The sequence below is a fragment of the Pseudophryne corroboree genome, chromosome 8 (genome assembly GCF_028390025.1).
Source record: "Pseudophryne corroboree isolate aPseCor3 chromosome 8, aPseCor3.hap2, whole genome shotgun sequence".
Taxonomy (NCBI): Eukaryota; Metazoa; Chordata; class Amphibia; order Anura; family Myobatrachidae; genus Pseudophryne; species Pseudophryne corroboree.
Genome location: NC_086451.1, coordinates 6,882,959 through 6,908,175, shown reverse-complemented (window position 1 = coordinate 6,908,175; position 25,217 = coordinate 6,882,959). Strand labels below are relative to the sequence as shown.

Here is a 25,217-nt window from a genome sequence, read left to right as displayed (position 1 = left end):
GTAGTTACCTGGCGGTGTACCTGCGGTGTGGCAGTAGTTACCTGGCGGTGTACCTGTGCTGTGGCAGTAGTTACCTGGCGGTGTACCTGCTGTGTGGCAGTAGTTACCTGGCGGTGTACCTGCGGTGTGGCAGTAGTTACCTGGCGGTGTACCTGCGGTGTGGCAGTAGTTACATGGCGGTGTACCTGTGCTGTGGCAGAAGTTACCTGTCGGTGTACCTGCGGTGTGGCAGTAGTTACATGGCGGTGTACCTGCGGTGTGGCAGTAGTTACCTGGCGGTGTACCTGCGGTGTGGCAGTAGTTACCTGGCAGTGTACCTGCAGTGTGGCAGTAGTTACCTGGCAGTGTACCTGCGGTGTGGCAGTAGTTACCTGGCGGTGTACCTGCGGTGTCGCAGTAGTTACCTGGCAGTGTACCTGCGGTGTGGCAGTAGTTACCTGGCGGTGTCCCTGCGGTGTGGCAGTAGTTACCTGGCGGTGTACCTGTGGTGTGGCAGTAGTTACCTGGTGGTGTACCTGCGGTGTGGCAGTAGTTACATGGCGGTGTACCTGTGCTGTGGCAGTAGTTACCTGGCGGTGTCCCTGCGGTGTGGCAGTAGTTACCTGGCGGTGTACCTGTGGTGTGGCAGTAGTTACCTGGTGGTGTACCTGCGGTGTGGCAGTAGTTACCTGGCAGTGTACCTGCGGTGTGGTAGTAGTTACATGGCAGTGTACTTGCGGTGTGGCAGTAGTTACCTGGCGGTGTACCCGTGCTGTGGCAGTAGTTACCTGGCGGTGTACCTGTGCTGTGGCAGTAGTTACCTGGCGGTGTACCTGTGGTGTGGCAGTAGTTACCTGGTGGTGTACCTGTGGTGTGGCAGTAGTTACATGGCGGTGTACCTGCGGTGTGACAGTAGTTACCTGGCGGTGTACCTGCGCTGTGGCAGTAGTTACATGGCGGTGTACCTGCGGTGTGGCAGTAGTTACCTGGCGGTGTACCTGCGGTGTGGCAGTAGTTACATGGCGGTGTACCTGCGGTGTGGCAGTAGTTACCTGGCGGTGTACCTGCGGTGTGGCAGTAGTTACCTGGCGGTGTACCTGAAGTGTGGCAGTAGTTACCTGGCGGTGTACCTGCGGTGTGGCAGTAGTTACATGGCGGTGTACCTGCGGTGTGGCAGTAGTTACCTGGCAGTGTACCTGTGCTGTGGCAGTAGTTACCTGGCGGTGTACCTGTGCTGTGGCAGTAGTTACCTGGCGGTGTACCTGCGGTGTGGCAGTAGTTACATGGCGGTGTACCTGCGGTGTGGCAGTAGTTACCTGGCGGTGTACCTGCGGTGTGGCAGTAGTTACCTGGCAGTGTACCTGCGGTGTGGCAGTAGTTACCTGGCAGTGTACCTGCGGTGTGGCAGTAGTTACCTGGCGGTGTACCTGCGGTGTGGCAATAGTTACATGGCAGTGTACCTGCGGTGTGGCAGTAGTTACCTGGCAGTGTACCTGCGGTGTGGCAGTAGTTACCTGGCGGTGTACCTGTGGTGTGGCAGTAGTTACCTGGTGGTGTACCTGCGGTGTGGCAGTAGTTACATGGCGGTGTACATGTGCTGTGGCAGTAGTTACCTGGCGGTGTACCTGCGGTGTGGCAGTAGTTACATGGCGGTGTACCTGTGGTGTGGCAGTAGTTACCTGGTGGTGTACCTGTGGTGTGGCAGTAGTTACATGGCGGTGTACCTGCGGTGTGACAGTAGTTACCTGGCGGTGTACCTGCGCTGTGGCAGTAGTTACATGGCGGTGTACCTGCGGTGTGGCAGTAGTTACCTGGCGGTGTACCTGCGGTGTGGCAGTAGTTACATGGTGGTGTACCTGCGGTGTGGCAGTAGTTACCTGGCGGTGTACCTGCGGTGTGGCAGTAGTTACCTGGTGGTGTACCTGCGGTGTGGCAGTAGTTACCTGGCGGTGTACCTGCAGTGTGGCAGTAGTTACCTGGCGGTGTACCTGCGGTGTGGCAGTAGTTACATGGCGGTGTACCTGCGGTGTGGCAGTAGTTACCTGGCAGTGTACCTGTGCTGTGGCAGTAGTTACCTGGCGGTGTACCTGTGCTGTGGCAGTAGTTACCTGGCGGTGTACCTGCGGTGTGGCAGTAGTTACATGGCGGTGTACCTGCGGTGTGGCAGTAGTTACATGGCGGTGTACCTGCGGTGTGGCAGTAGTTACCTGGCGGTGTACCTGCGGTGTGGCAGTAGTTACATGGCGGTGTACCTGCGGTGTGGCAGTAGTTACCTGGTGGTGTACCTGCGGTGTGGCAGTAGTTACATGGCGGTGTACCTGCGGTGTGGCAGTAGTTACCTGGTGGTGTACCTGCAGTGTGGCAGTAGTTACCTGGCGGTGTACCTGCGGTGTGTCAGTAGTTACCTGGTGGTGTACCTGCGGTGTGGCAGTAGTTACCTGGCGGTGTACCTGCGGTGTGGCAGTAGTTACCTGGCGGTGTACCTGCGGTGTGGCAGTAGTTACCTGGTGGTGTACCTGCAGTGTGGCAGTAGTTACCTGGCGGTGTACCTGTGGTGTGGCAGTAGTTACCTGGCAGTGTACCTGTGCTGTGGCAGTAGTTACATGGTGGTGTACCTGCGGTGTGGCAGTAGTTACATGGCGGTGTACCTGTGCTGTGGCAGTAGTTACCTGGCGGTGTACCTGCGGTGTGGCAGTAGTTACCTGGTGGTGTACCTGCGGTGTGGCAGTAGTTACATGGCGGTGTACCTGTGCTGTGGCAGTAGTTACATGGCGGTGTACCTGCGGTGTGGCAGTAGTTACCTGGCGGTGTACATGCGGTGTGGCAGTAGTTACCTGGCGGTGTACCTGTGGTGTGGCAGTAGTTACCTGGCGGTGTACCTGCGGTGTGGCAGTAGTTACATGGCAGTGTACATGTGGTGTGGCAGTAGTTACCTGGCGGTGTACCTGTGCTGTGGCAGTAGTTACTTGGCGGTGTACCTGCGGTGTGGCAGTAGTTACATGGCGGTGTACCTGCGGTGTGGCAGTAGTTACATGGCAGTGTACCTGCGGTGTGGCAGTAGTTACCTGGCGGTGTACCTGCGGTGTGGCAGTAGTTACCTGGCGGTGTACCTGCGGTGTGGCAGTAGTTACCTGGCGGTGTACCTGTGCTGTGGCAGTAGTTACCTGGCGGTGTACCTGCGGTGTGGCAGTAGTTACCTGGAGGTGTACCTGCGGTGTGGCAGTAGTTACCTGGCGGTGTACCTGTGCTGTGGCAGTAGTTACCTGGCGGTGTACCTGCGGTGTGGCAGTAGTTACATGGCGGTGTACCTGTGGTGTGACAGTAGTTACCTGGCAGTGTACCTGCGGTGTGGCAGTAGTTACCTGGCGGTGTACCTGCGGTGTGGCAGTAGTTACCTGGCGGTGTACCTGCGGTGTGGCAGTAGTTACCTGGCGGTGTACCTGCGGTGTGGCAGTAGTTACCTGGCGGTGTACCTGCGGTGTGGCAGTAGTTACCTGGCGGTGTACCTGCGGTGTGGCAGTAGTTACCTGGCGGTGTACCTGCGGTGTGGCAGTAGTTACCTGGCGGTGTACCCGTGCTGTGGCAGTAGTTACCTGGCGGTGTACCTGCGGTGTGGCAGTAGTTACCTGGCGGTGTACCTGCGGTGTGGCAGTAGTTACATGGCGGTGTACCTGTGGTGTGACAGTAGTTACCTGGCGGTGTACCTGCGGTGTGACAGTAGTTACCTGGCGGTGTACCTGCGGTGTGGCAGTAGTTACCTGGCGGTGTACCTGTGGTGTGGCAGTAGTTACCTGGCAGTGTACCTGCTGTGTGGCAGTAGTTACCTGGCGGTGTACCTGCGGTGTGGCAGTAGTTACCTGGCGGTGTACCTGCGGTGTGGCAGTAGTTACCTGGCGGTGTACCCGTGCTGTGGCAGTAGTTACCTGGCGGTGTACCTGCGGTGTGGCAGTAGTTACCTGGCGGTGTACCTGCGGTGTGGCAGTAGTTACCTGGCGGTGTACCTGCGGTGTGGCAGTAGTTACCTGGCGGTGTACCCGTGCTGTGGCAGTAGTTACCTGGCGGTGTACCTGCGGTGTGGCAGTAGTTACCTGGCGGTGTACCTGCGGTGTGGCAGTAGTTACATGGCGGTGTACCTGTGGTGTGACAGTAGTTACCTGGCGGTGTACCTGCGGTGTGACAGTAGTTACCTGGCGGTGTACCTGCGGTGTGGCAGTAGTTACCTGGCGGTGTACCTGTGGTGTGGCAGTAGTTACCTGGCAGTGTACCTGCTGTGTGGCAGTAGTTACCTGGCGGTGTACCTGCGGTGTGGCAGTAGTTACCTGGCGGTGTCCCTGCGGTGTGGCAGTAGTTACCTGGCGGTGTACCTGTGGTGTGGCAGCAGTTACCTGGTGGTGTACCTGCGGTGTGGCAGTAGTTACCTGGCGGTGTACCTGCGGTGTGGCAGTAGTTACCTGGCGGTGTACCTGCGGTGTGGCAGTAGTTACATGGCGGTGTACCTGTGGTGTGACAGTAGTTACCTGGCGGTGTACATGTGCTGTGGCAGTAGTTACCTGGCGGTGTACCTGTGGTGTGGCAGTAGTTACCTGGTGGTGTACCTGTGGTGTGGCAGTAGTTACCTGGCGGTGTACCTGCTGTGTGGCAGTAGTTACCTGGCGGTGTACCTGCGGTGTGGCAGTAGTTACCTGGCGGTGTACCTGCGGTGTGGCAGTAGTTACATGGCGGTGTACCTGTGCTGTGGCAGAAGTTACCTGTCGGTGTACCTGCGGTGTGGCAGTAGTTACATGGCAGTGTACCTGCAGTGTGGCAGTAGTTACCTGGCGGTGTACCTGCGGTGTGGCAGTAGTTACCTGGCAGTGTACCTGCGGTGTGGCAGTAGTTACCTGGCAGTGTACCTGCGGTGTGGCAGTAGTTACCTGGCGGTGTACCTGCGGTGTGGCAATAGTTACATGGCAGTGTACCTGCGGTGTCGCAGTAGTTACCTGGCAGTGTACCTGCGGTGTGGCAGTAGTTACCTGGCGGTGTCCCTGCGGTGTGGCAGTAGTTACCTGGCGGTGTACCTGTGGTGTGGCAGTAGTTACCTGGTGGTGTACCTGCGGTGTGGCAGTAGTTACATGGCGGTGTACCTGTGCTGTGGCAGTAGTTACCTGGCGGTGTACCTGTGGTGTGGCAGTAGTTACCTGGTGGTGTACCTGTGGTGTGGCAGTAGTTACATGGCGGTGTACCTGCGGTGTGACAGTAGTTACCTGGCGGTGTACCTGCGCTGTGGCAGTAGTTACATGGCGGTGTACCTGCGGTGTGGCAGTAGTTACCTGGCGGTGTACCTGCGGTGTGGCAGTAGTTACCTGGCGGTGTACCTGAAGTGTGGCAGTAGTTACCTGGCGGTGTACCTGCGGTGTGGCAGTAGTTACATGGCGGTGTACCTGCGGTGTGGCAGTAGTTACCTGGCAGTGTACCTGTGCTGTGGCAGTAGTTACCTGGCGGTGTACCTGCGGTGTGGCAGTAGTTACATGGCGGTGTACCTGCGGTGTGGCAGTAGTTACCTGGCGGTGTACCTGCGGTGTGGCAGTAGTTACCTGGCAGTGTACCTGCGGTGTGGCAGTAGTTACCTGGCAGTGTACCTGCGGTGTGGCAGTAGTTACCTGGCGGTGTACCTGCGCTGTGGCAGTAGTTACATGGCGGTGTACCTGCGGTGTGGCAGTAGTTACCTGGCGGTGTACCTGCGGTGTGGCAGTAGTTACCTGGCGGTGTACCTGCGGTGTGGCAGTAGTTACATGGCAGTGTACCTGCGGTGTCGCAGTAGTTACCTGGCAGTGTACCTGCGGTGTGGCAGTAGTTACATGGCGGTGTACCTGCGGTGTGGCAATAGTTACATGGCAGTGTACCTGCGGTGTGGCAGTAGTTACCTGGCAGTGTACCTGCGGTGTGGCAGTAGTTACCTGGCGGTGTACCTGCGGTGTGGCAGTAGTTACCTGGCGGTGTACATGTGCTGTGGCAGTAGTTACCTGGCGGTGTACCTGTGGTGTGGCAGTAGTTACCTGGTGGTGTACCTGTGGTGTGGCAGTAGTTACATGGCGGTGTACCTGCGGTGTGACAGTAGTTACCTGGCGTTGTACCTGCGCTGTGGCAGTAGTTACATGGCGGTGTACCTGCGGTGTGGCAGTAGTTACCTGGCGGTGTACCTGCGGTGTGGCAGTAGTTACCTGGCGGTGTACCTGCGGTGTGGCAGTAGTTACCTGGCGGTGTACCTGCGGTGTGGCAGTAGTTACCTGGCGGTGTACCTGCGGTGTGGCAGTAGTTACCTGGCGGTGTACCTGTGCTGTGGCAGTAGTTACCTGGCGGTGTACCTGCTGTGTGGCAGTAGTTACCTGGCGGTGTACCTGCGGTGTGGCAGTAGTTACCTGGCGGTGTACCTGCGGTGTGGCAGTAGTTACATGGCGGTGTACCTGTGCTGTGGCAGAAGTTACCTGTCGGTGTACCTGCGGTGTGGCAGTAGTTACATGGCGGTGTACCTGCGGTGTGGCAGTAGTTACCTGGCGGTGTACCTGCGGTGTGGCAGTAGTTACCTGGCAGTGTACCTGCAGTGTGGCAGTAGTTACCTGGCAGTGTACCTGCGGTGTGGCAGTAGTTACCTGGCGGTGTACCTGCGGTGTGGCAATAGTTACATGGCAGTGTACCTGCGGTGTCGCAGTAGTTACCTGGCAGTGTACCTGCGGTGTGGCAGTAGTTACCTGGCGGTGTCCCTGCGGTGTGGCAGTAGTTACCTGGCGGTGTACCTGTGGTGTGGCAGTAGTTACCTGGTGGTGTACCTGCGGTGTGGCAGTAGTTACATGGCGGTGTACCTGTGCTGTGGCAGTAGTTACCTGGCGGTGTCCCTGCGGTGTGGCAGTAGTTACCTGGCGGTGTACCTGTGGTGTGGCAGTAGTTACCTGGTGGTGTACCTGCGGTGTGGCAGTAGTTACATGGCAGTGTACTTGCGGTGTGGCAGTAGTTACCTGGCGGTGTACCCGTGCTGTGGCAGTAGTTACCTGGCGGTGTACCTGTGCTGTGGCAGTAGTTACCTGGCGGTGTACCTGTGGTGTGGCAGTAGTTACCTGGTGGTGTACCTGTGGTGTGGCAGTAGTTACATGGCGGTGTACCTGCGGTGTGACAGTAGTTACCTGGCGGTGTACCTGCGCTGTGGCAGTAGTTACATGGCGGTGTACCTGCGGTGTGGCAGTAGTTACCTGGCGGTGTACCTGCGGTGTGGCAGTAGTTACATGGCGGTGTACCTGCGGTGTGGCAGTAGTTACCTGGCGGTGTACCTGCGGTGTGGCAGTAGTTACCTGGCGGTGTACCTGAAGTGTGGCAGTAGTTACCTGGCGGTGTACCTGCGGTGTGGCAGTAGTTACATGGCGGTGTACCTGCGGTGTGGCAGTAGTTACCTGGCAGTGTACCTGTGCTGTGGCAGTAGTTACCTGGCGGTGTACCTGTGCTGTGGCAGTAGTTACCTGGCGGTGTACCTGCGGTGTGGCAGTAGTTACATGGCGGTGTACCTGCGGTGTGGCAGTAGTTACCTGGCGGTGTACCTGCGGTGTGGCAGTAGTTACCTGGCAGTGTACCTGCGGTGTGGCAGTAGTTACCTGGCAGTGTACCTGCGGTGTGGCAGTAGTTACCTGGCGGTGTACCTGCGGTGTGGCAATAGTTACATGGCAGTGTACCTGCGGTGTGGCAGTAGTTACCTGGCAGTGTACCTGCGGTGTGGCAGTAGTTACCTGGTGGTGTACCTGCGGTGTGGCAGTAGTTACATGGCGGTGTACATGTGCTGTGGCAGTAGTTACCTGGCGGTGTACCTGCGGTGTGGCAGTAGTTACATGGCGGTGTACCTGCGGTGTGACAGTAGTTACCTGGTGGTGTACCTGTGGTGTGGCAGTAGTTACCTGGTGGTGTACCTGTGGTGTGGCAGTAGTTACATGGCGGTGTACCTGCGGTGTGACAGTAGTTACCTGGCGGTGTACCTGCGCTGTGGCAGTAGTTACATGGCGGTGTACCTGCGGTGTGGCAGTAGTTACCTGGCGGTGTACCTGCGGTGTGGCAGTAGTTACATGGTGGTGTACCTGCGGTGTGGCAGTAGTTACCTGGCGGTGTACCTGCGGTGTGGCAGTAGTTACCTGGTGGTGTACCTGCGGTGTGGCAGTAGTTACCTGGCGGTGTACCTGCAGTGTGGCAGTAGTTACCTGGCGGTGTACCTGCGGTGTGGCAGTAGTTACATGGCGGTGTACCTGCGGTGTGGCAGTAGTTACCTGGCAGTGTACCTGTGCTGTGGCAGTAGTTACCTGGCGGTGTACCTGCGGTGTGTCAGTAGTTACCTGGCAGTGTACCTGTGCTGTGGCAGTAGTTACCTGGCGGTGTACCTGCGGTGTGGCAGTAGTTACATGGCAGTGTACCTGCGGTGTGGCAGTAGTTACATGGCGGTGTACCTGCGGTGTGTCAGTAGTTACCTGGCGGTGTACCTGCGGTGTGGCAGTAGTTACATGGCGGTGTACCTGCGGTGTGGCAGTAGTTACATGGCGGTGTACCTGCGGTGTGGCAGTAGTTACCTGGCGGTGTACCTGCGGTGTGGCAGTAGTTACATGGCGGTGTACCTGCGGTGTGGCAGTAGTTACATGGTGGTGTACCTGCGGTGTGGCAGTAGTTACCTGGCGGTGTACCTGCGGTGTGGCAGTAGTTACATGGCGGTGTACCTGCGGTGTGGCAGTAGTTACCTGGCGGTGTACCTGCGGTGTGGCAGTAGTTACCTGGCGGTGTACCTGCGGTGTGGCAGTAGTTACATGGCGGTGTACCTGCGGTGTGGCAGTAGTTACATGGCGGTGTACCTGCGGTGTGGCAGTAGTTACCTGGCGGTGTACCTGTGGTGTGGCAGTAGTTACATGGCGGTGTACCTGCGGTGTGGCAGTAGTTACATGGCGGTGTACCTGCGGTGTGGCAGTAGTTACATGGCGGTGTACCTGCGGTGTGGCAGTAGTTACCTGGCGGTGTACCTGCGGTGTGGCAGTAGTTACCTGGCGGTGTACCTGCGGTGTGGCAGTAGTTACATGGCGGTGTACCTGCGGTGTGGCAGTAGTTACCTGGCGGTGTACCTGCGGTGTGGCAGTAGTTACCTGGCGGTGTACCTGCGGTGTGGCAGTAGTTACATGGCGGTGTACCTGCGGTGTGGCAGTAGTTACATGGCGGTGTACCTGCGGTGTGGCAGTAGTTACCTGGCGGTGTACCTGCGGTGTGGCAGTAGTTACATGGCGGTGTACCTGCGGTGTGGCAGTAGTTACATGGCGGTGTACCTGCGGTGTGGCAGTAGTTACCTGGTGGTGTACCTGCGGTGTGGCAGTAGTTACATGGCGGTGTACCTGCGGTGTGGCAGTAGTTACCTGGTGGTGTACCTGCAGTGTGGCAGTAGTTACCTGGCGGTGTACCTGTGGTGTGGCAGTAGTTACATGGCGGTGTACCTGCGGTGTGGCAGTAGTTACATGGCGGTGTACCTGCGGTGTGGCAGTAGTTACCTGGCGGTGTACCTGCGGTGTGGCAGTAGTTACATGGCGGTGTACCTGCGGTGTGGCAGTAGTTACATGGCGGTGTACCTGCGGTGTGGCAGTAGTTACCTGGTGGTGTACCTGCGGTGTGGCAGTAGTTACATGGCGGTGTACCTGCGGTGTGGCAGTAGTTACCTGGTGGTGTACCTGCAGTGTGGCAGTAGTTACCTGGCGGTGTACCTGCGGTGTGTCAGTAGTTACCTGGTGGTGTACCTGCGGTGTGGCAGTAGTTACCTGGCGGTGTACCTGCGGTGTGGCAGTAGTTACCTGGCGGTGTACCTGCGGTGTGGCAGTAGTTACCTGGTGGTGTACCTGCAGTGTGGCAGTAGTTACCTGGCGGTGTACCTGTGGTGTGGCAGTAGTTACCTGGCAGTGTACCTGTGCTGTGGCAGTAGTTACATGGTGGTGTACCTGCGGTGTGGCAGTAGTTACATGGCGGTGTACCTGTGCTGTGGCAGTAGTTACCTGGCGGTGTACCTGCGGTGTGGCAGTAGTTACCTGGCGGTGTACCTGTGCTGTGGCAGTAGTTACATGGCGGTGTACCTGCGGTGTGGCAGTAGTTACATGGTGGTGTACCTGCGGTGTGGCAGTAGTTACATGGCGGTGTACCTGTGCTGTGGCAGTAGTTACATGGCGGTGTACCTGCGGTGTGGCAGTAGTTACCTGGCGGTGTACCTGCGGTGTGGCAGTAGTTACATGGCGGTGTACCTGCGGTGTGGCAGTAGTTACATGGCGGTGTACCTGTGTTGTGGCAGTAGTTACATGGCGGTGTACCTGCGGTGTGGCAGTAGTTACCTGGTGGTGTACCTGCAGTGTGGCAGTAGTTACCTGGCGGTGTACCTGTGGTGTGGCAGTAGTTACCTGGCGGTGTACCTGCGGTGTGGCAGTAGTTACATGGCAGTGTACATGTGGTGTGGCAGTAGTTACCTGGCGGTGTACCTGTGCTGTGGCAGTAGTTACTTGGCGGTGTACCTGCGGTGTGGCAGTAGTTACATGGCGGTGTACCTGCGGTGTGGCAGTAGTTACATGGCAGTGTACCTGCGGTGTGGCAGTAGTTACCTGGCGGTGTACCTGCGGTGTGGCAGTAGTTACCTGGCGGTGTACCTGCGGTGTGGCAGTAGTTACCTGGCGGTGTACCTGTGCTGTGGCAGTAGTTACCTGGCGGTGTACCTGCGGTGTGGCAGTAGTTACCTGGAGGTGTACCTGCGGTGTGGCAGTAGTTACCTGGCGGTGTACCTGTGCTGTGGCAGTAGTTACCTGGCGGTGTACCTGCGGTGTGGCAGTAGTTACATGGCGGTGTACCTGTGGTGTGACAGTAGTTACCTGGCAGTGTACCTGCGGTGTGGCAGTAGTTACCTGGCGGTGTACCTGTGGTGTGGCAGTAGTTACCTGGCGGTGTACCTGCGGTGTGGCAGTAGTTACCTGGCGGTGTACCTGCGGTGTGGCAGTAGTTACCTGGCGGTGTACCTGCGGTGTGGCAGTAGTTACCTGGCGGTGTACCTGCGGTGTGGCAGTAGTTACCTGGCGGTGTACCTGCGGTGTGGCAGTAGTTACCTGGCGGTGTACCTGCGGTGTGGCAGTAGTTACCTGGCGGTGTACCCGTGCTGTGGCAGTAGTTACCTGGCGGTGTACCTGCGGTGTGGCAGTAGTTACCTGGCGGTGTACCTGCGGTGTGGCAGTAGTTACATGGCGGTGTACCTGTGGTGTGACAGTAGTTACCTGGCGGTGTACCTGCGGTGTGACAGTAGTTACCTGGCGGAGTACCTGCGGTGTGGCAGTAGTTACCTGGCGGTGTACCTGTGGTGTGGCAGTAGTTACCTGGCAGTGTACCTGCTGTGTGGCAGTAGTTACCTGGCGGTGTACCTGCGGTGTGGCAGTAGTTACCTGGCGGTGTACCTGCGGTGTGGCAGTAGTTACCTGGCGGTGTACCCGTGCTGTGGCAGTAGTTACCTGGCGGTGTACCTGCGGTGTGGCAGTAGTTACCTGGCGGTGTACCTGCGGTGTGGCAGTAGTTACCTGGCGGTGTACCTGCGGTGTGGCAGTAGTTACCTGGCGGTGTACCCGTGCTGTGGCAGTAGTTACCTGGCGGTGTACCTGCGGTGTGGCAGTAGTTACCTGGCGGTGTACCTGCGGTGTGGCAGTAGTTACATGGCGGTGTACCTGTGGTGTGACAGTAGTTACCTGGCGGTGTACCTGCGGTGTGACAGTAGTTACCTGGCGGTGTACCTGCGGTGTGGCAGTAGTTACCTGGCGGTGTACCTGTGGTGTGGCAGTAGTTACCTGGCAGTGTACCTGCTGTGTGGCAGTAGTTACCTGGCGGTGTACCTGCGGTGTGGCAGTAGTTACCTGGCGGTGTCCCTGCGGTGTGGCAGTAGTTACCTGGCGGTGTACCTGTGGTGTGGCAGCAGTTACCTGGTGGTGTACCTGCGGTGTGGCAGTAGTTACCTGGCGGTGTACCTGCGGTGTGGCAGTAGTTACCTGGCGGTGTACCTGCGGTGTGGCAGTAGTTACATGGCGGTGTACCTGTGGTGTGACAGTAGTTACCTGGCGGTGTACATGTGCTGTGGCAGTAGTTACCTGGCGGTGTACCTGTGGTGTGGCAGTAGTTACCTGGTGGTGTACCTGTGGTGTGGCAGTAGTTACCTGGCGGTGTACCTGCTGTGTGGCAGTAGTTACCTGGCGGTGTACCTGCGGTGTGGCAGTAGTTACCTGGCGGTGTACCTGCGGTGTGGCAGTAGTTACATGGCGGTGTACCTGTGCTGTGGCAGAAGTTACCTGTCGGTGTACCTGCGGTGTGGCAGTAGTTACATGGCAGTGTACCTGCGGTGTGGCAGTAGTTACCTGGCGGTGTACCTGCGGTGTGGCAGTAGTTACCTGGCGGTGTACCTGTGGTGTGGCAGTAGTTACCTGGCAGTGTACCTGCGGTGTGGCAGTAGTTACCTGGCAGTGTACCTGCGGTGTGGCAGTAGTTACCTGGCGGTGTACCTGCGGTGTGGCAGTAGTTACATGGCGGTGTACCTGCGGTGTGGCAGTAGTTACCTGGCAGTGTACCTGTGCTGTGGCAGTAGTTACCTGGCGGTGTACCTGTGCTGTGGCAGTAGTTACCTGGCGGTGTACCTGCGGTGTGGCAGTAGTTACATGGCGGTGTACCTGAGGTGTGTCAGTAGTTACATGGCGGTGTACCTGCGGTGTGGCAGTAGTTACCTGGCGGTGTACCTGCGGTGTGGCAGTAGTTACATGGCGGTGTACCTGCGGTGTGGCAGTAGTTACATGGCGGTGTACCTGTGTTGTGGCAGTAGTTACATGGCGGTGTACCTGCGGTGTGGCAGTAGTTACCTGGTGGTGTACCTGCAGTGTGGCAGTAGTTACCTGGCGGTGTACCTGCGGTGTCGCAGTAGTTACCTGGCGGTGTACCTGCGGTGTCGCAGTAGTTACCTGGTGGTGTACCTGCAGTGTGTCAGTAGTTACCTGGTGGTGTACCTGCGGTGTGGCAGTAGTTACCTGGTGGTGTACCTGCAGTGTGGCAGTAGTTACCTGGCGGTGTACCTGTGGTGTGGCAGTAGTTACCTGGCGGTGTACCTGTGCTGTGGCAGTAGTTACATGGTGGTGTACCTGCGGTGTGGCAGTAGTTACATGGCGGTGTACCTGTGCTGTGGCAGTAGTTACCTGGCGGTGTACCTGCGGTGTGGCAGTAGTTACATGGCGGTGTACCTGTGCTGTGGCAGTAGTTACATGGCGGTGTACCTGCGGTGTGGCAGTAGTTACCTGGCGGTGTACCTGCGGTGTGGCAGTAGTTACCTGGCGGTGTACCTGTGGTGTGGCAGTAGTTACCTGGCGGTGTACCTGCGGTGTGGCAGTAGTTACATGGCAGTGTACATGTGGTGTGGCAGTAGTTACCTGGCAGTGTACCTGTGCTGTGGCAGTAGTTACTTGGCGGTGTACCTGCGGTGTGGCATTAGTTACATGGCGGTGTACCTGCGGTGTGGCAGTAGTTACATGGCGGTGTACCTGCGGTGTGGCAGTAGTTACCTGGCGGTGTACCTGCGGTGTGGCAGTAGTTACCTGGCGGTGTACCTGCGGTGTGGCAGTAGTTACCTGGCGGTGTACCTGTGCTGTGGCAGTAGTTACCTGGCGGTGTACCTGCGGTGTGGCAGTAGTTACCTGGAGGTGTACCTGCGGTGTGGCAGTAGTTACCTGGCGGTGTACCTGTGCTGTGGCAGTAGTTACCTGGCGGTGTACCTGCGGTGTGGCAGTAGTTACCTGGCGGTGTACCTGTGGTGTGGCAGTAGTTACCTGGCGGTGTACCTGCGGTGTGGCAGTAGTTACCTGGCGGTGTACCTGCGTTGTGGCAGTAGTTACCTGGCGGTGTACCTGCGGTGTGGCAGTAGTTACCTGGCGGTGTACCTGCGGTGTGGCAGTAGTTACATGGCGGTGTACCTGCGATGTGGCAGTAGTTACCTGGCGGTGTACCTGTGCTGTGACAGTAGTTACATGGCGGTGTACCTGCGTTGTGGCAGTAGTTACCTGGCGGTGTACCTGCGGTGTGGCAGTAGTTACCTGGCGGTGTACCTGTGATGTGGCAGTAGTTACCTGGCGGTGTACCTGCGGTGTGGCAGTAGTTACATGGCGGTGTACCTGCGGTGTGGCAGTAGTTACCTGGTGGTGTACCTGCAGTGTGGCAGTAGTTACCTGGCGGTGTACCTGCGGTGTGGCAGTAGTTACCTGGCGGTGTACCTGCGGTGTGGCAGTAGTTACCTGGCGGTGTACCCGTGCTGTGGCAGTAGTTACCTGGCGGTGTACCTGCGGTGTGGCAGTAGTTACCTGGCGGTGTACCTGCGGTGTGGCAGTAGTTACATGGCGGTGTACCTGTGGTGTGACAGTAGTTACCTGGCGGTGTACCTGCGGTGTGACAGTAGTTACCTGGCGGTGTACCTGCGGTGTGGCAGTAGTTACCTGGCGGTGTACCTGTGGTGTGGCAGTAGTTACCTGGCAGTGTACCTGCTGTGTGGCAGTAGTTACCTGGCGGTGTACCTGCGGTGTGGCAGTAGTTACCTGGCGGTGTACCTGCGGTGTGGCAGTAGTTACCTGGCGGTGTACCCGTGCTGTGGCAGTAGTTACCTGGCGGTGTACCTGCGGTGTGGCAGTAGTTACCTGGCGGTGTACCTGCGGTGTGGCAGTAGTTACCTGGCGGTGTACCTGCGGTGTGGCAGTAGTTACCTGGCGGTGTACCCGTGCTGTGGCAGTAGTTACCTGGCGGTGTACCTGCGGTGTGGCAGTAGTTACCTGGCGGTGTACCTGCGGTGTGGCAGTAGTTACATGGCGGTGTACCTGTGGTGTGACAGTAGTTACCTGGCGGTGTACCTGCGGTGTGACAGTAGTTACCTGGCGGTGTACCTGCGGTGTGGCAGTAGTTACCTGGCGGTGTACCTGTGGTGTGGCAGTAGTTACCTGGCAGTGTACCTGCTGTGTGGCAGTAGTTACCTGGCGGTGTACCTGCGGTGTGGCAGTAGTTACCTGGCGGTGTCCCTGCGGTGTGGCAGTAGTTACCTGGCGGTGTACCTGTGGTGTGGCAGCAGTTACCTGGTGGTGTACCTGCGGTGTGGCAGTAGTTACATGGCGGTGTACCTGTGCTGTGGCAGTAGTTACCTGGCGGTGTACCTGTGGTGTGGCAGTAGTTACCTGGTGGTGTACCTGTGGTGTGGCAGTAGTTACCTGGCGGTGTACCTGCTGTGTGGCAGTAGTTACCTGGCGGTGTACCTGCGGTGTGGCAGTAGTTACCTGGCGGTGTACCTGCGGTGTGGCAGTAGTTACCTGGCGGTGTACCTGCGGTGTGGCAGTAGTTACCTGGCGGTGTACCTGCGGTGTGGCAGTAGTTACCTGGCGGTGTACCTGCGGTGTGGCAGTAGTTACCTGGCGGTGTACCCGTGCTGTGGCAGTAGTTACCTGGCGGTGTACCTGCGGTGTGGCAGTAGTTACCTGGCGGTGTACCTGCGGTGTGGCAGTAGTTACATGGCGGTGTACCTGTGGTGTGACAGTAGTTACCTGGCGGTGTACCTGCGGTGTGACAGTAGTTACCTGGCGGTGTACCTGCGGTGTGGCAGTAGTTACCTGGCGGTGTACCTGTGGTGTGGCAGTAGTTACCTGGCAGTGTACCTGCTGTGTGGCAGTAGTTACCTGGCGGTGTACCTGCGGTGTGGCAGTAGTTACCTGGCGGTGTACCTGCGGTGTGGCAGTAGTTACCTGGCGGTGTACCCGTGCTGTGGCAGTAGTTACCTGGCGGTGTACCTGCGGTGTGGCAGTAGTTACCTGGCGGTGTACCTGCGGTGTGGCAGTAGTTACCTGGCGGTGTACCTGCGGTGTGGCAGTAGTTACCTGGCGGTGTACCCGTGCTGTGGCAGTAGTTACCTGGCGGTGTACCTGCGGTGTGGCAGTAGTTACCTGGCGGTGTACCTGCGGTGTGGCAGTAGTTACATGGCGGTGTACCTGTGGTGTGACAGTAGTTACCTGGCGGTGTACCTGCGGTGTGACAGTAGTTACCTGGCGGTGTACCTGCGGTGTGGCAGTAGTTACCTGGCGGTGTACCTGTGGTGTGGCAGTAGTTACCTGGCAGTGTACCTGCTGTGTGGCAGTAGTTACCTGGCGGTGTACCTGCGGTGTGGCAGTAGTTACCTGGCGGTGTCCCTGCGGTGTGGCAGTAGTTACCTGGCGGTGTACCTGTGGTGTGGCAGCAGTTACCTGGTGGTGTACCTGCGGTGTGGCAGTAGTTACATGGCGGTGTACCTGTGCTGTGGCAGTAGTTACCTGGCGGTGTACCTGTGGTGTGGCAGTAGTTACCTGGTGGTGTACCTGTGGTGTGGCAGTAGTTACCTGGCGGTGTACCTGCTGTGTGGCAGTAGTTACCTGGCGGTGTACCTGCGGTGTGGCAGTAGTTACCTGGCGGTGTACCTGCGGTGTGGCAGTAGTTACCTGGCGGTGTACCTGTGCTGTGGCAGAAGTTACCTGGCGGTGTACCTGCGGTGTGGCAGTAGTTACCTGGCGGTGTACCTGCGGTGTGGCAGTAGTTACCTGGCGGTGTACCTGCGGTGTGGCAGTAGTTACCTGGCAGTGTACCTGCGGTGTGGCAGTAGTTACCTGGCAGTGTACCTGCGGTGTGGCAGTAGTTACCTGGCGGTGTACCTGCGGTGTGGCAATAGTTACCTGGCGGTGTACCTGCGGTGTGGCAGTAGTTACCTGGCGGTGTACCTGCGGTGTGGCAGTAGTTACCTGGCGGTGTCCCTGCGGTGTGGCAGTAGTTACATGGCGGTGTACCTGCGGTGTGGCAGTAGTTACCTGGCGGTGTACCTGCGGTGTGGCAGTAGTTACATGGCGGTGTACCTGCGGTGTGGCAGTAGTTACATGGCGGTGTACCTGTGTTGTGGCAGTAGTTACATGGCGGTGTACCTGCGGTGTGGCAGTAGTTACCTGGTGGTGTACCTGCAGTGTGGCAGTAGTTACCTGGCGGTGTACCTGCGGTGTGGCAGTAGTTACCTGGCGGTGTACCTGCGGTGTGACAGTAGTTACATGGCGGTGTACCTGCAGTGTCGCAGTAGTTACCTGGTGGTGTACCTGTGGTGTGGCAGTAGTTACCTGGCGGTGTACCTGCGGTGTGGCAGTAGTTACCTGGCGGTGTACCTGCGGTGTGACAGTAGTTACATGGCGGTGTACCTGCAGTGTCGCAGTAGTTACCTGGCGGTGTACCTGTGGTGTGGCAGTAGTTACATGGCAGTGTACCTGCGGTGTGGCAGTAGTTACCTGGTGGTGTACCTGCAGTGTGGCAGTAGTTACCTGGCGGTGTACCTGCGGTGTGGCAGTAGTTACCTGGCGGTGTACCTGCGGTGTGGCAGTAGTTACCTGGCGGTGTCCCTGCGGTGTGGCAGTAGTTACATGGCGGTGTACCTGCGGTGTGGCAGTAGTTACCTGGCGGTGTACCTGCGGTGTGGCAGTAGTTACATGGCGGTGTACCTGCGGTGTGGCAGTAGTTACATGGCGGTGTACCTGTGTTGTGGCAGTAGTTACATGGCGGTGTACCTGCGGTGTGGCAGTAGTTACCTGGTGGTGTACCTGCAGTGTGGCAGTAGTTACCTGGCGGTGTACCTGCGGTGTGGCAGTAGTTACCTGGCGGTGTACCTGCGGTGTGACAGTAGTTACATGGCGGTGTACCTGCAGTGTCGCAGTAGTTACCTGGTGGTGTACCTGCAGTGTGTCAGTAGTTACCTGGTGGTGTACCTGCGGTGTGGCAGTAGTTACCTGGTGGTGTACCTGCAGTGTGGCAGTAGTTACCTGGCGGTGTACCTGTGGTGTGGCAGTAGTTACCTGGCGGTGTACCTGTGCTGTGGCAGTAGTTACATGGTGGTGTACCTGCGGTGTGGCAGTAGTTACATGGCGGTGTACCTGTGCTGTGGCAGTAGTTACCTGGCGGTGTACCTGCAGTGTGGCAGTAGTTACCTGGCGGTGTACCTGTGCTGTGGCAGTAGTTACATGGCGGTGTACCTGTGCTGTGGCAGTAGTTACATGGCGGTGTACCTGCGGTGTGGCAGTAGTTACATGGCGGTGTACCTGTGGTGTGGCAGTAGTTACCTGGCGGTGTACCTGCGGTGTGGCAGTAGTTACCTGGCGGTGTACCTGCGGTGTGGCAGTAGTTACCTGGCGGTGTACCTGTGGTGTGGCAGTAGTTACCTGGCGGTGTACCTGCGGTGTGGCAGTAGTTACCTGGCGGTGTACCTGCGGTGTGGCAGTAGTTACATGGCAGTGTACATGTGGTGTGGCAGTAGTTACCTGGCAGTGTACCTGTGCTGTGGCAGTAGTTACTTGGCGGTGTACCTGCGGTGTGGCATTAGTTACATGGCGGTGTACCTGCGGTGTGGCAGTAGTTACATGGCAGTGTACCTGCGGTGTGGCAGTAGTTACCTGGCGGTGTACCTGCGGTGTGGCAGTAGTTACCTGGCGGTGTACCTGCGGTGTGGCAGTAGTTACCTGGCGGTGTACCTGTGCTGTGGCAGTAGTTACCTGGCGGTGTACCTGCGGTGTGGCAGTAGTTACCTGGCGGTGTACCTGCGTTGTGGCAGTAGTTACCTGGCGGTGTACCTGCGGTGTGGCAGTAGTTACCTGGCGGTGTACCTGCGGTGTGGCAGTAGTTACCTGGCGGTGTACCCGTGCTGTGGCAGTAGTTACCTGGCGGTGTACCTGCGGTGTGGCAGTAGTTACCTGGCGGTGTACCTGCGGTGTGGCAGTAGTTACATGGCGGTGTACCTGTGGTGTGACAGTAGTTACCTGGCGGTGTACCTGCGGTGTGACAGTAGTTACCTGGCGGTGTACCTGTGGTGTGGCAGTAGTTACCTGGCAGTGTACCTGCTGTGTGGCAGTAGTTACCTGGCGGTGTACCTGCGGTGTGGCAGTAGTTACCTGGCGGTGTACCTGTGGTGTGGCAGTAGTTACATGGCGGTGTACCTGCGGTGTGGCAGTAGTTACCTGGCGGTGTACCCGTGCTGTGGCAGTAGTTACCTGGCGGTGTACCTGCGGTGTGGCAGTAGTTACCTGGCGGTGTACCTGCGGTGTGGCAGTAGTTACCTGGCGGTGTACCTGCGGTGTGGCAGTAGTTACCTGGCGGTGTACCCGTGCTGTGGCAGTAGTTACCTGGCGGTGTACCTGCGGTGTGGCAGTAGTTACCTGGCGGTGTACCTGTGGTGTGGCAGTAGTTACCTGGCAGTGTACCTGCGGTGTGGCAGTAGTTACCTGGCGGTGTACCTGTGGTGTGGCAGTAGTTACCTGGCGGTGTACCTGCGGTGTGGCAGTAGTTACATGGCGGTGTACCTGCGGTGTGGCAGTAGTTACATGGCGGTGTACCTGTGTTGTGGCAGTAGTTACATGGCGGTGTACCTGCGGTGTGGCAGTAGTTACCTGGTGGTGTACCTGCAGTGTGGCAGTAGTTACCTGGCGGTGTACCTGCGGTGTGGCAGTAGTTACCTGGCGGTGTACCTGCGGTGTGACAGTAGTTACATGGCGGTGTACCTGCAGTGTCGCAGTAGTTACCTGGTGGTGTACCTGCAGTGTGTCAGTAGTTACCTGGTGGTGTACCTGCGGTGTGGCAGTAGTTACCTGGTGGTGTACCTGCAGTGTGGCAGTAGTTACCTGGCGGTGTACCTGCGGTGTGGCAGTAGTTACCTGGCGGTGTACCTGCGGTGTGGCAGTAGTTACCTGGCGGTGTCCCTGCGGTGTGGCAGTAGTTACATGGCGGTGTACCTGCGGTGTGGCAGTAGTTACCTGGCGGTGTACCTGCGGTGTGGCAGTAGTTACATGGCGGTGTACCTGCGGTGTGGCAGTAGTTACATGGCGGTGTACCTGTGTTGTGGCAGTAGTTACATGGCGGTGTACCTGCGGTGTGGCAGTAGTTACCTGGTGGTGTACCTGCAGTGTGGCAGTAGTTACCTGGCGGTGTACCTGCGGTGTGGCAGTAGTTACCTGGCGGTGTACCTGCGGTGTGACAGTAGTTACATGGCGGTGTACCTGCAGTGTCGCAGTAGTTACCTGGTGGTGTACCTGCAGTGTGTCAGTAGTTACCTGGTGGTGTACCTGCGGTGTGGCAGTAGTTACCTGGTGGTGTACCTGCAGTGTGGCAGTAGTTACCTGGCGGTGTACCTGTGGTGTGGCAGTAGTTACCTGGCGGTGTACCTGTGCTGTGGCAGTAGTTACATGGTGGTGTACCTGCGGTGTGGCAGTAGTTACATGGCGGTGTACCTGTGCTGTGGCAGTAGTTACCTGGCGGTGTACCTGCAGTGTGGCAGTAGTTACCTGGCGGTGTACCTGTGCTGTGGCAGTAGTTACATGGCGGTGTACCTGTGCTGTGGCAGTAGTTACATGGCGGTGTACCTGCGGTGTGGCAGTAGTTACATGGCGGTGTACCTGTGGTGTGGCAGTAGTTACCTGGCGGTGTACCTGCGGTGTGGCAGTAGTTACCTGGCGGTGTACCTGCGGTGTGGCAGTAGTTACCTGGCGGTGTACCTGTGGTGTGGCAGTAGTTACCTGGCGGTGTACCTGCGGTGTGGCAGTAGTTACCTGGCGGTGTACCTGCGGTGTGGCAGTAGTTACATGGCAGTGTACATGTGGTGTGGCAGTAGTTACCTGGCAGTGTACCTGTGCTGTGGCAGTAGTTACTTGGCGGTGTACCTGCGGTGTGGCATTAGTTACATGGCGGTGTACCTGCGGTGTGGCAGTAGTTACATGGCAGTGTACCTGCGGTGTGGCAGTAGTTACCTGGCGGTGTACCTGCGGTGTGGCAGTAGTTACCTGGCGGTGTACCTGCGGTGTGGCAGTAGTTACCTGGCGGTGTACCTGCGGTGTGGCAGTAGTTACCTGGCGGTGTACCTGTGCTGTGGCAGTAGTTACCTGGCGGTGTACCTGCGGTGTGGCAGTAGTTACCTGGCGGTGTACCTGCGTTGTGGCAGTAGTTACCTGGCGGTGTACCTGCGGTGTGGCAGTAGTTACCTGGCGGTGTACCTGCGGTGTGGCAGTAGTTACCTGGCGGTGTACCCGTGCTGTGGCAGTAGTTACCTGGCGGTGTACCTGCGGTGTGGCAGTAGTTACCTGGCGGTGTACCTGCGGTGTGGCAGTAGTTACATGGCGGTGTACCTGTGGTGTGACAGTAGTTACCTGGCGGTGTACCTGCGGTGTGACAGTAGTTACCTGGCGGTGTACCTGTGGTGTGGCAGTAGTTACCTGGCAGTGTACCTGCTGTGTGGCAGTAGTTACCTGGCGGTGTACCTGCGGTGTGGCAGTAGTTACCTGGCGGTGTACCTGCGGTGTGGCAGTAGTTACCTGGCGGTGTACCCGTGCTGTGGCAGTAGTTACCTGGCGGTGTACCTGCGGTGTGGCAGTAGTTACCTGGCGGTGTACCTGCGGTGTGGCAGTAGTTACCTGGCGGTGTACCTGCGGTGTGGCAGTAGTTACCTGGCGGTGTACCCGTGCTGTGGCAGTAGTTACCTGGCGGTGTACCTGCGGTGTGGCAGTAGTTACCTGGCGGTGTACCTGTGCTGTGGCAGTAGTTACCTGGCGGTGTACCTGTGGTGTGGCAGTAGTTACCTGGCAGTGTACCTGCGGTGTGGCAGTAGTTACCTGGCGGTGTACCTGTGGTGTGACAGTAGTTACCTGGCGGTGTACCTGCGCTGTGGCAGTAGTTACATGGCGGTGTACCTGCGGTGTGGCAGTAGTTACCTGGCGGTGTACCTGCGGTGTGGCAGTAGTTACATGGCAGTGTACCTGCGGTGTGGCAGTAGTTACCTGGCGGTGTACCTGTGGTGTGGCAGTAGTTACCTGGCGGTGTACCTGCGGTGTGGCAGTAGTTACATGGCAGTGTACCTGCGGTGTGGCAGTAGTTACCTGGCGGTGTACCTGTGCTGTGGCAGTAGTTACCTGGCGGTGTACCTGCGGTGTGGCAGTAGTTACATGGCGGTGTACCTGCGGTGTGGCAGTAGTTACATGGCGGTGTACCTGCGGTGTGGCAGTAGTTACCTGGCGGTGTACCTGCGGTGTGGCAGTAGTTACCTGGCGGTGTACCTGCGGTGTGGCAGTAGTTACCTGGCGGTGTACCCGTGCTGTGGCAGTAGTTACCTGGCGGTGTACCTGCGGTGTGGCAGTAGTTACCTGGCGGTGTACCTGTGGTGTGGCAGTAGTTACCTGGCAGTGTACCTGCGGTGTGGCAGTAGTTACCTGGCGGTGTACCTGTGGTGTGACAGTAGTTACCTGGCGGTGTACCTGCGCTGTGGCAGTAGTTACATGGCGGTGTACCTGCGGTGTGGCAGTAGTTACCTGGCGGTGTACCTGCGGTGTGGCAGTAGTTACATGGCAGTGTACCTGCGGTGTGGCAGTAGTTACCTGGCGGTGTACCTGTGGTGTGGCAGTAGTTACCTGGCGGTGTACCTGCGGTGTGGCAGTAGTTACATGGCAGTGTACCTGCGGTGTGGCAGTAGTTACCTGGCGGTGTACCTGTGCTGTGGCAGTAGTTACCTGGCGGTGTACCTGTGCTGTGGCAGTAGTTACATGGCAGTGTACCTGCGGTGTGGCAGTAGTTACATGGCGGTGTACCTGCGGTGTGGCAGTAGTTACCTGGCGGTGTACCCGTGCTGTGGCAGTAGTTACCTGGCGGTGTACCTGCGGTGTGGCAGTAGTTACCTGGCGGTGTACCTGCGGTGTGGCAGTAGTTACCTGGCGGTGTACCTGCGGTGTGGCAGTAGTTACCTGGCGGTGTACCTGCGGTGTGGCAGTAGTTACCTGGCGGTGTACCTGCGGTGTGGCAGTAGTTACATGGCGGTGTACCTGTGGTGTGACAGTAGTTACCTGGCGGTGTACCTGCGGTGTGGCAGTAGTTACCTGGCGGTGTACCTGCGGTGTGGCAGTAGTTACCTGGCGGTGTACCTGTGCTGTGGCAGTAGTTACCTGGCGGTGTACCTGCGGTGTGGCAGTAGTTACCTGGCGGTGTACCTGCGGTGTGGCAGTAGTTACCTGGCGGTGTACCTGCGGTGTGGCAGTAGTTACCTGGCGGTGTACCTGCGGTGTGGCAGTAGTTACATGGCGGTGTACCTGTGGTGTGACAGTAGTTACCTGGCGGTGTACCTGCGGTGTGGCAGTAGTTACCTGGCGGTGTACCTGCGGTGTGGCAGTAGTTACCTGGCGGTGTACCTGTGCTGTGGCAGTAGTTACCTGGCGGTGTACCTGCGGTGTGGCAGTAGTTACCTGGCGGTGTACCTGTGGCTGCTCCCATCATCATAGACGAAGCTCTGGTTGGTGTAGCACTCGCTGCACTTCCCCCTGCCACTGCTGCCAGCCTCCTCTCCTGGGTGCAGGTGCTGGTGGTGGGCTGTAGACTTGTAGATACCCTGCAGGCTTCTGTCCTGGTCGGAGAATGGCATCCCAGCACAGGGACACACCATGAAGTCCCGACTTTTCCAGCTGGTCCCTCTGTCACAAGCAGCCCCCCTCCTCCTCTCTCATGTCCTGCAAGTGGGGGGAGAACAGGTGTCACTCATTGCAGCTGCAGTGGGGAGGTAAGTAGCTCTGCTCCTGGGGACACCTACCTGTACAGCCCCCTCTCCTCTCCTCTCCTGCACAGTGATACAATGTTTCTTTCTGGCTCCTGTCACCATCCGACCTGTTCCATCCTCTCCGCACAACTGAGCGCCCGGCAGCCACTTCTCGCTCTGGCTGACATCTCCCATAGGCACCGGCCCCGCTGCGCCACCTGCTGGCCAGTGTCTGTATTGCGGCACTCTGTCCTGCCAGCGGGGAACTGCGAACCAGGCATAGGTATATGGAATATACTATCCACTGTGCTGACCGCTCTCATACACTGCGGGGAGCATTGCTGTGCCGCTGAGCTTGCAATCGCTGATGATATAAGAGGTCTCCTTAATGGGACACACAGAGATCCCTCCAGCTCAGTCCTCCCTACTGAACGCCTCCGTTCCTGCACGCAGATGAGAGCATTGCACTGTGCCCAGATTGTGCAGATGGACCAGGCTAGTGCCCATGCCTTCCTTCTGTACAATGAAGCCATGCTTTACTAACCCTGGGGGCCTCTCTGGCTGTTGCTAGCTGGCAGGACATGCTGGAACTTGTAGTTCCACCAGCAATCTGTTTATTCAGTACCCACACACATTATACCTTGTATGTGTCAGAGGACTGAGTATCAGAGGCTGCCCTTAGCTTGCTCCTACAGATGGAGCCCTTCTCATCTATCCCTTTAATGCTGTAATGACGTAATCCCCTGCTGTATGGTTCTCTCTGTATTGTATTGCGAGAACAATAGATGAAAGGATTATGCTAATAAGTCTTGGTGCACCTAGGCACAGCGGAGAAGCCTAAATGGAGTGAGGCTCCATCAGTATCTCCTGGAAAGGCAGCAAAAATCTACCCCTAATGTGCAAATAAGTATTGCAGGGAACTGGGGCCTTCATTCCGAGTTCATCGCTCGCTAGCAGTTTTTAGCAGCCGTGTAAACGCTATGCCGCCGCCCACCGGGAGTGTTTTTTAGCTTAGCAGAAGTGCGAACGGTTGTATCGCAGAGCAAATTTATTTTGTGCAGTTTCTGAGTAGCTCAAAACCTACTCAGCGCTTGCGATCACTTCAGACCATTCTGTTCAGGATTTGACGTCACAAACACGCCCTGCGTTCAGCCAGCCACGCCTGCGTTTTCCCTGGCACGCCTGCGTTTTTCCGAACACTCCCTGAAAACGGTCAGTTGCCACCCAGAAACGCCCACTTCATGTCAATCACTCTGCAGCAACCAGTGCATCTGCAAATGCATCGCTAGACCCTGTGCAAAACTGCATCGGTCGTTGTGCCCGTACATCGCACGTGCGCATTGCGCCGCATACGTGTGCACAGAACTGCTGATTTTTACCCTGATTGCTGCGCTGCGAACAAATGTAGCTAGCGATCAACTTGGAATGACCACCTGGAAGTGAGTTATCAGACAAGTGATCACCTAGAAATACTTTGAGGTTCTGGCTTTGGCCTCAGTCCTCCCATGCACCAGCGAAGAGCACGATGCTCCCTTCTATACTGCGGGTGAATAATGCATTGTATGCCAGTGTGCACTGTCTTCAATGTAATGCAAATAATACATAGGAATAAAAGATATACTGA

General features: G+C 57.5%; 1 protein-coding gene across 2 annotated transcripts in view; it reads right to left on the bottom strand.

Annotated features, from left to right (window-relative positions):
• The window catches only part of KCNT1 (potassium sodium-activated channel subfamily T member 1), a 363,573-nt gene extending 339,767 nt beyond the window's left edge, over positions 1-23,806 (bottom strand). Inside the window, exons 1-2 of one of the 2 annotated variants that reach the window (XM_063935850.1) lie at positions 23,648-23,806; positions 23,307-23,567 (exon numbers count right to left, since the gene is read on the bottom strand). In XM_063935850.1, the coding sequence (XP_063791920.1) occupies positions 23,307-23,503 (197 nt within the window). In that variant the 5' untranslated portion in view covers positions 23,504-23,567; positions 23,648-23,806. The remainder of the gene's footprint in view (positions 1-23,306; positions 23,568-23,647) is intronic. The other variant, XM_063935851.1, reaches the window with a different exon arrangement.
• Positions 23,807-25,217: the final 1,411 nt, after the last annotated feature.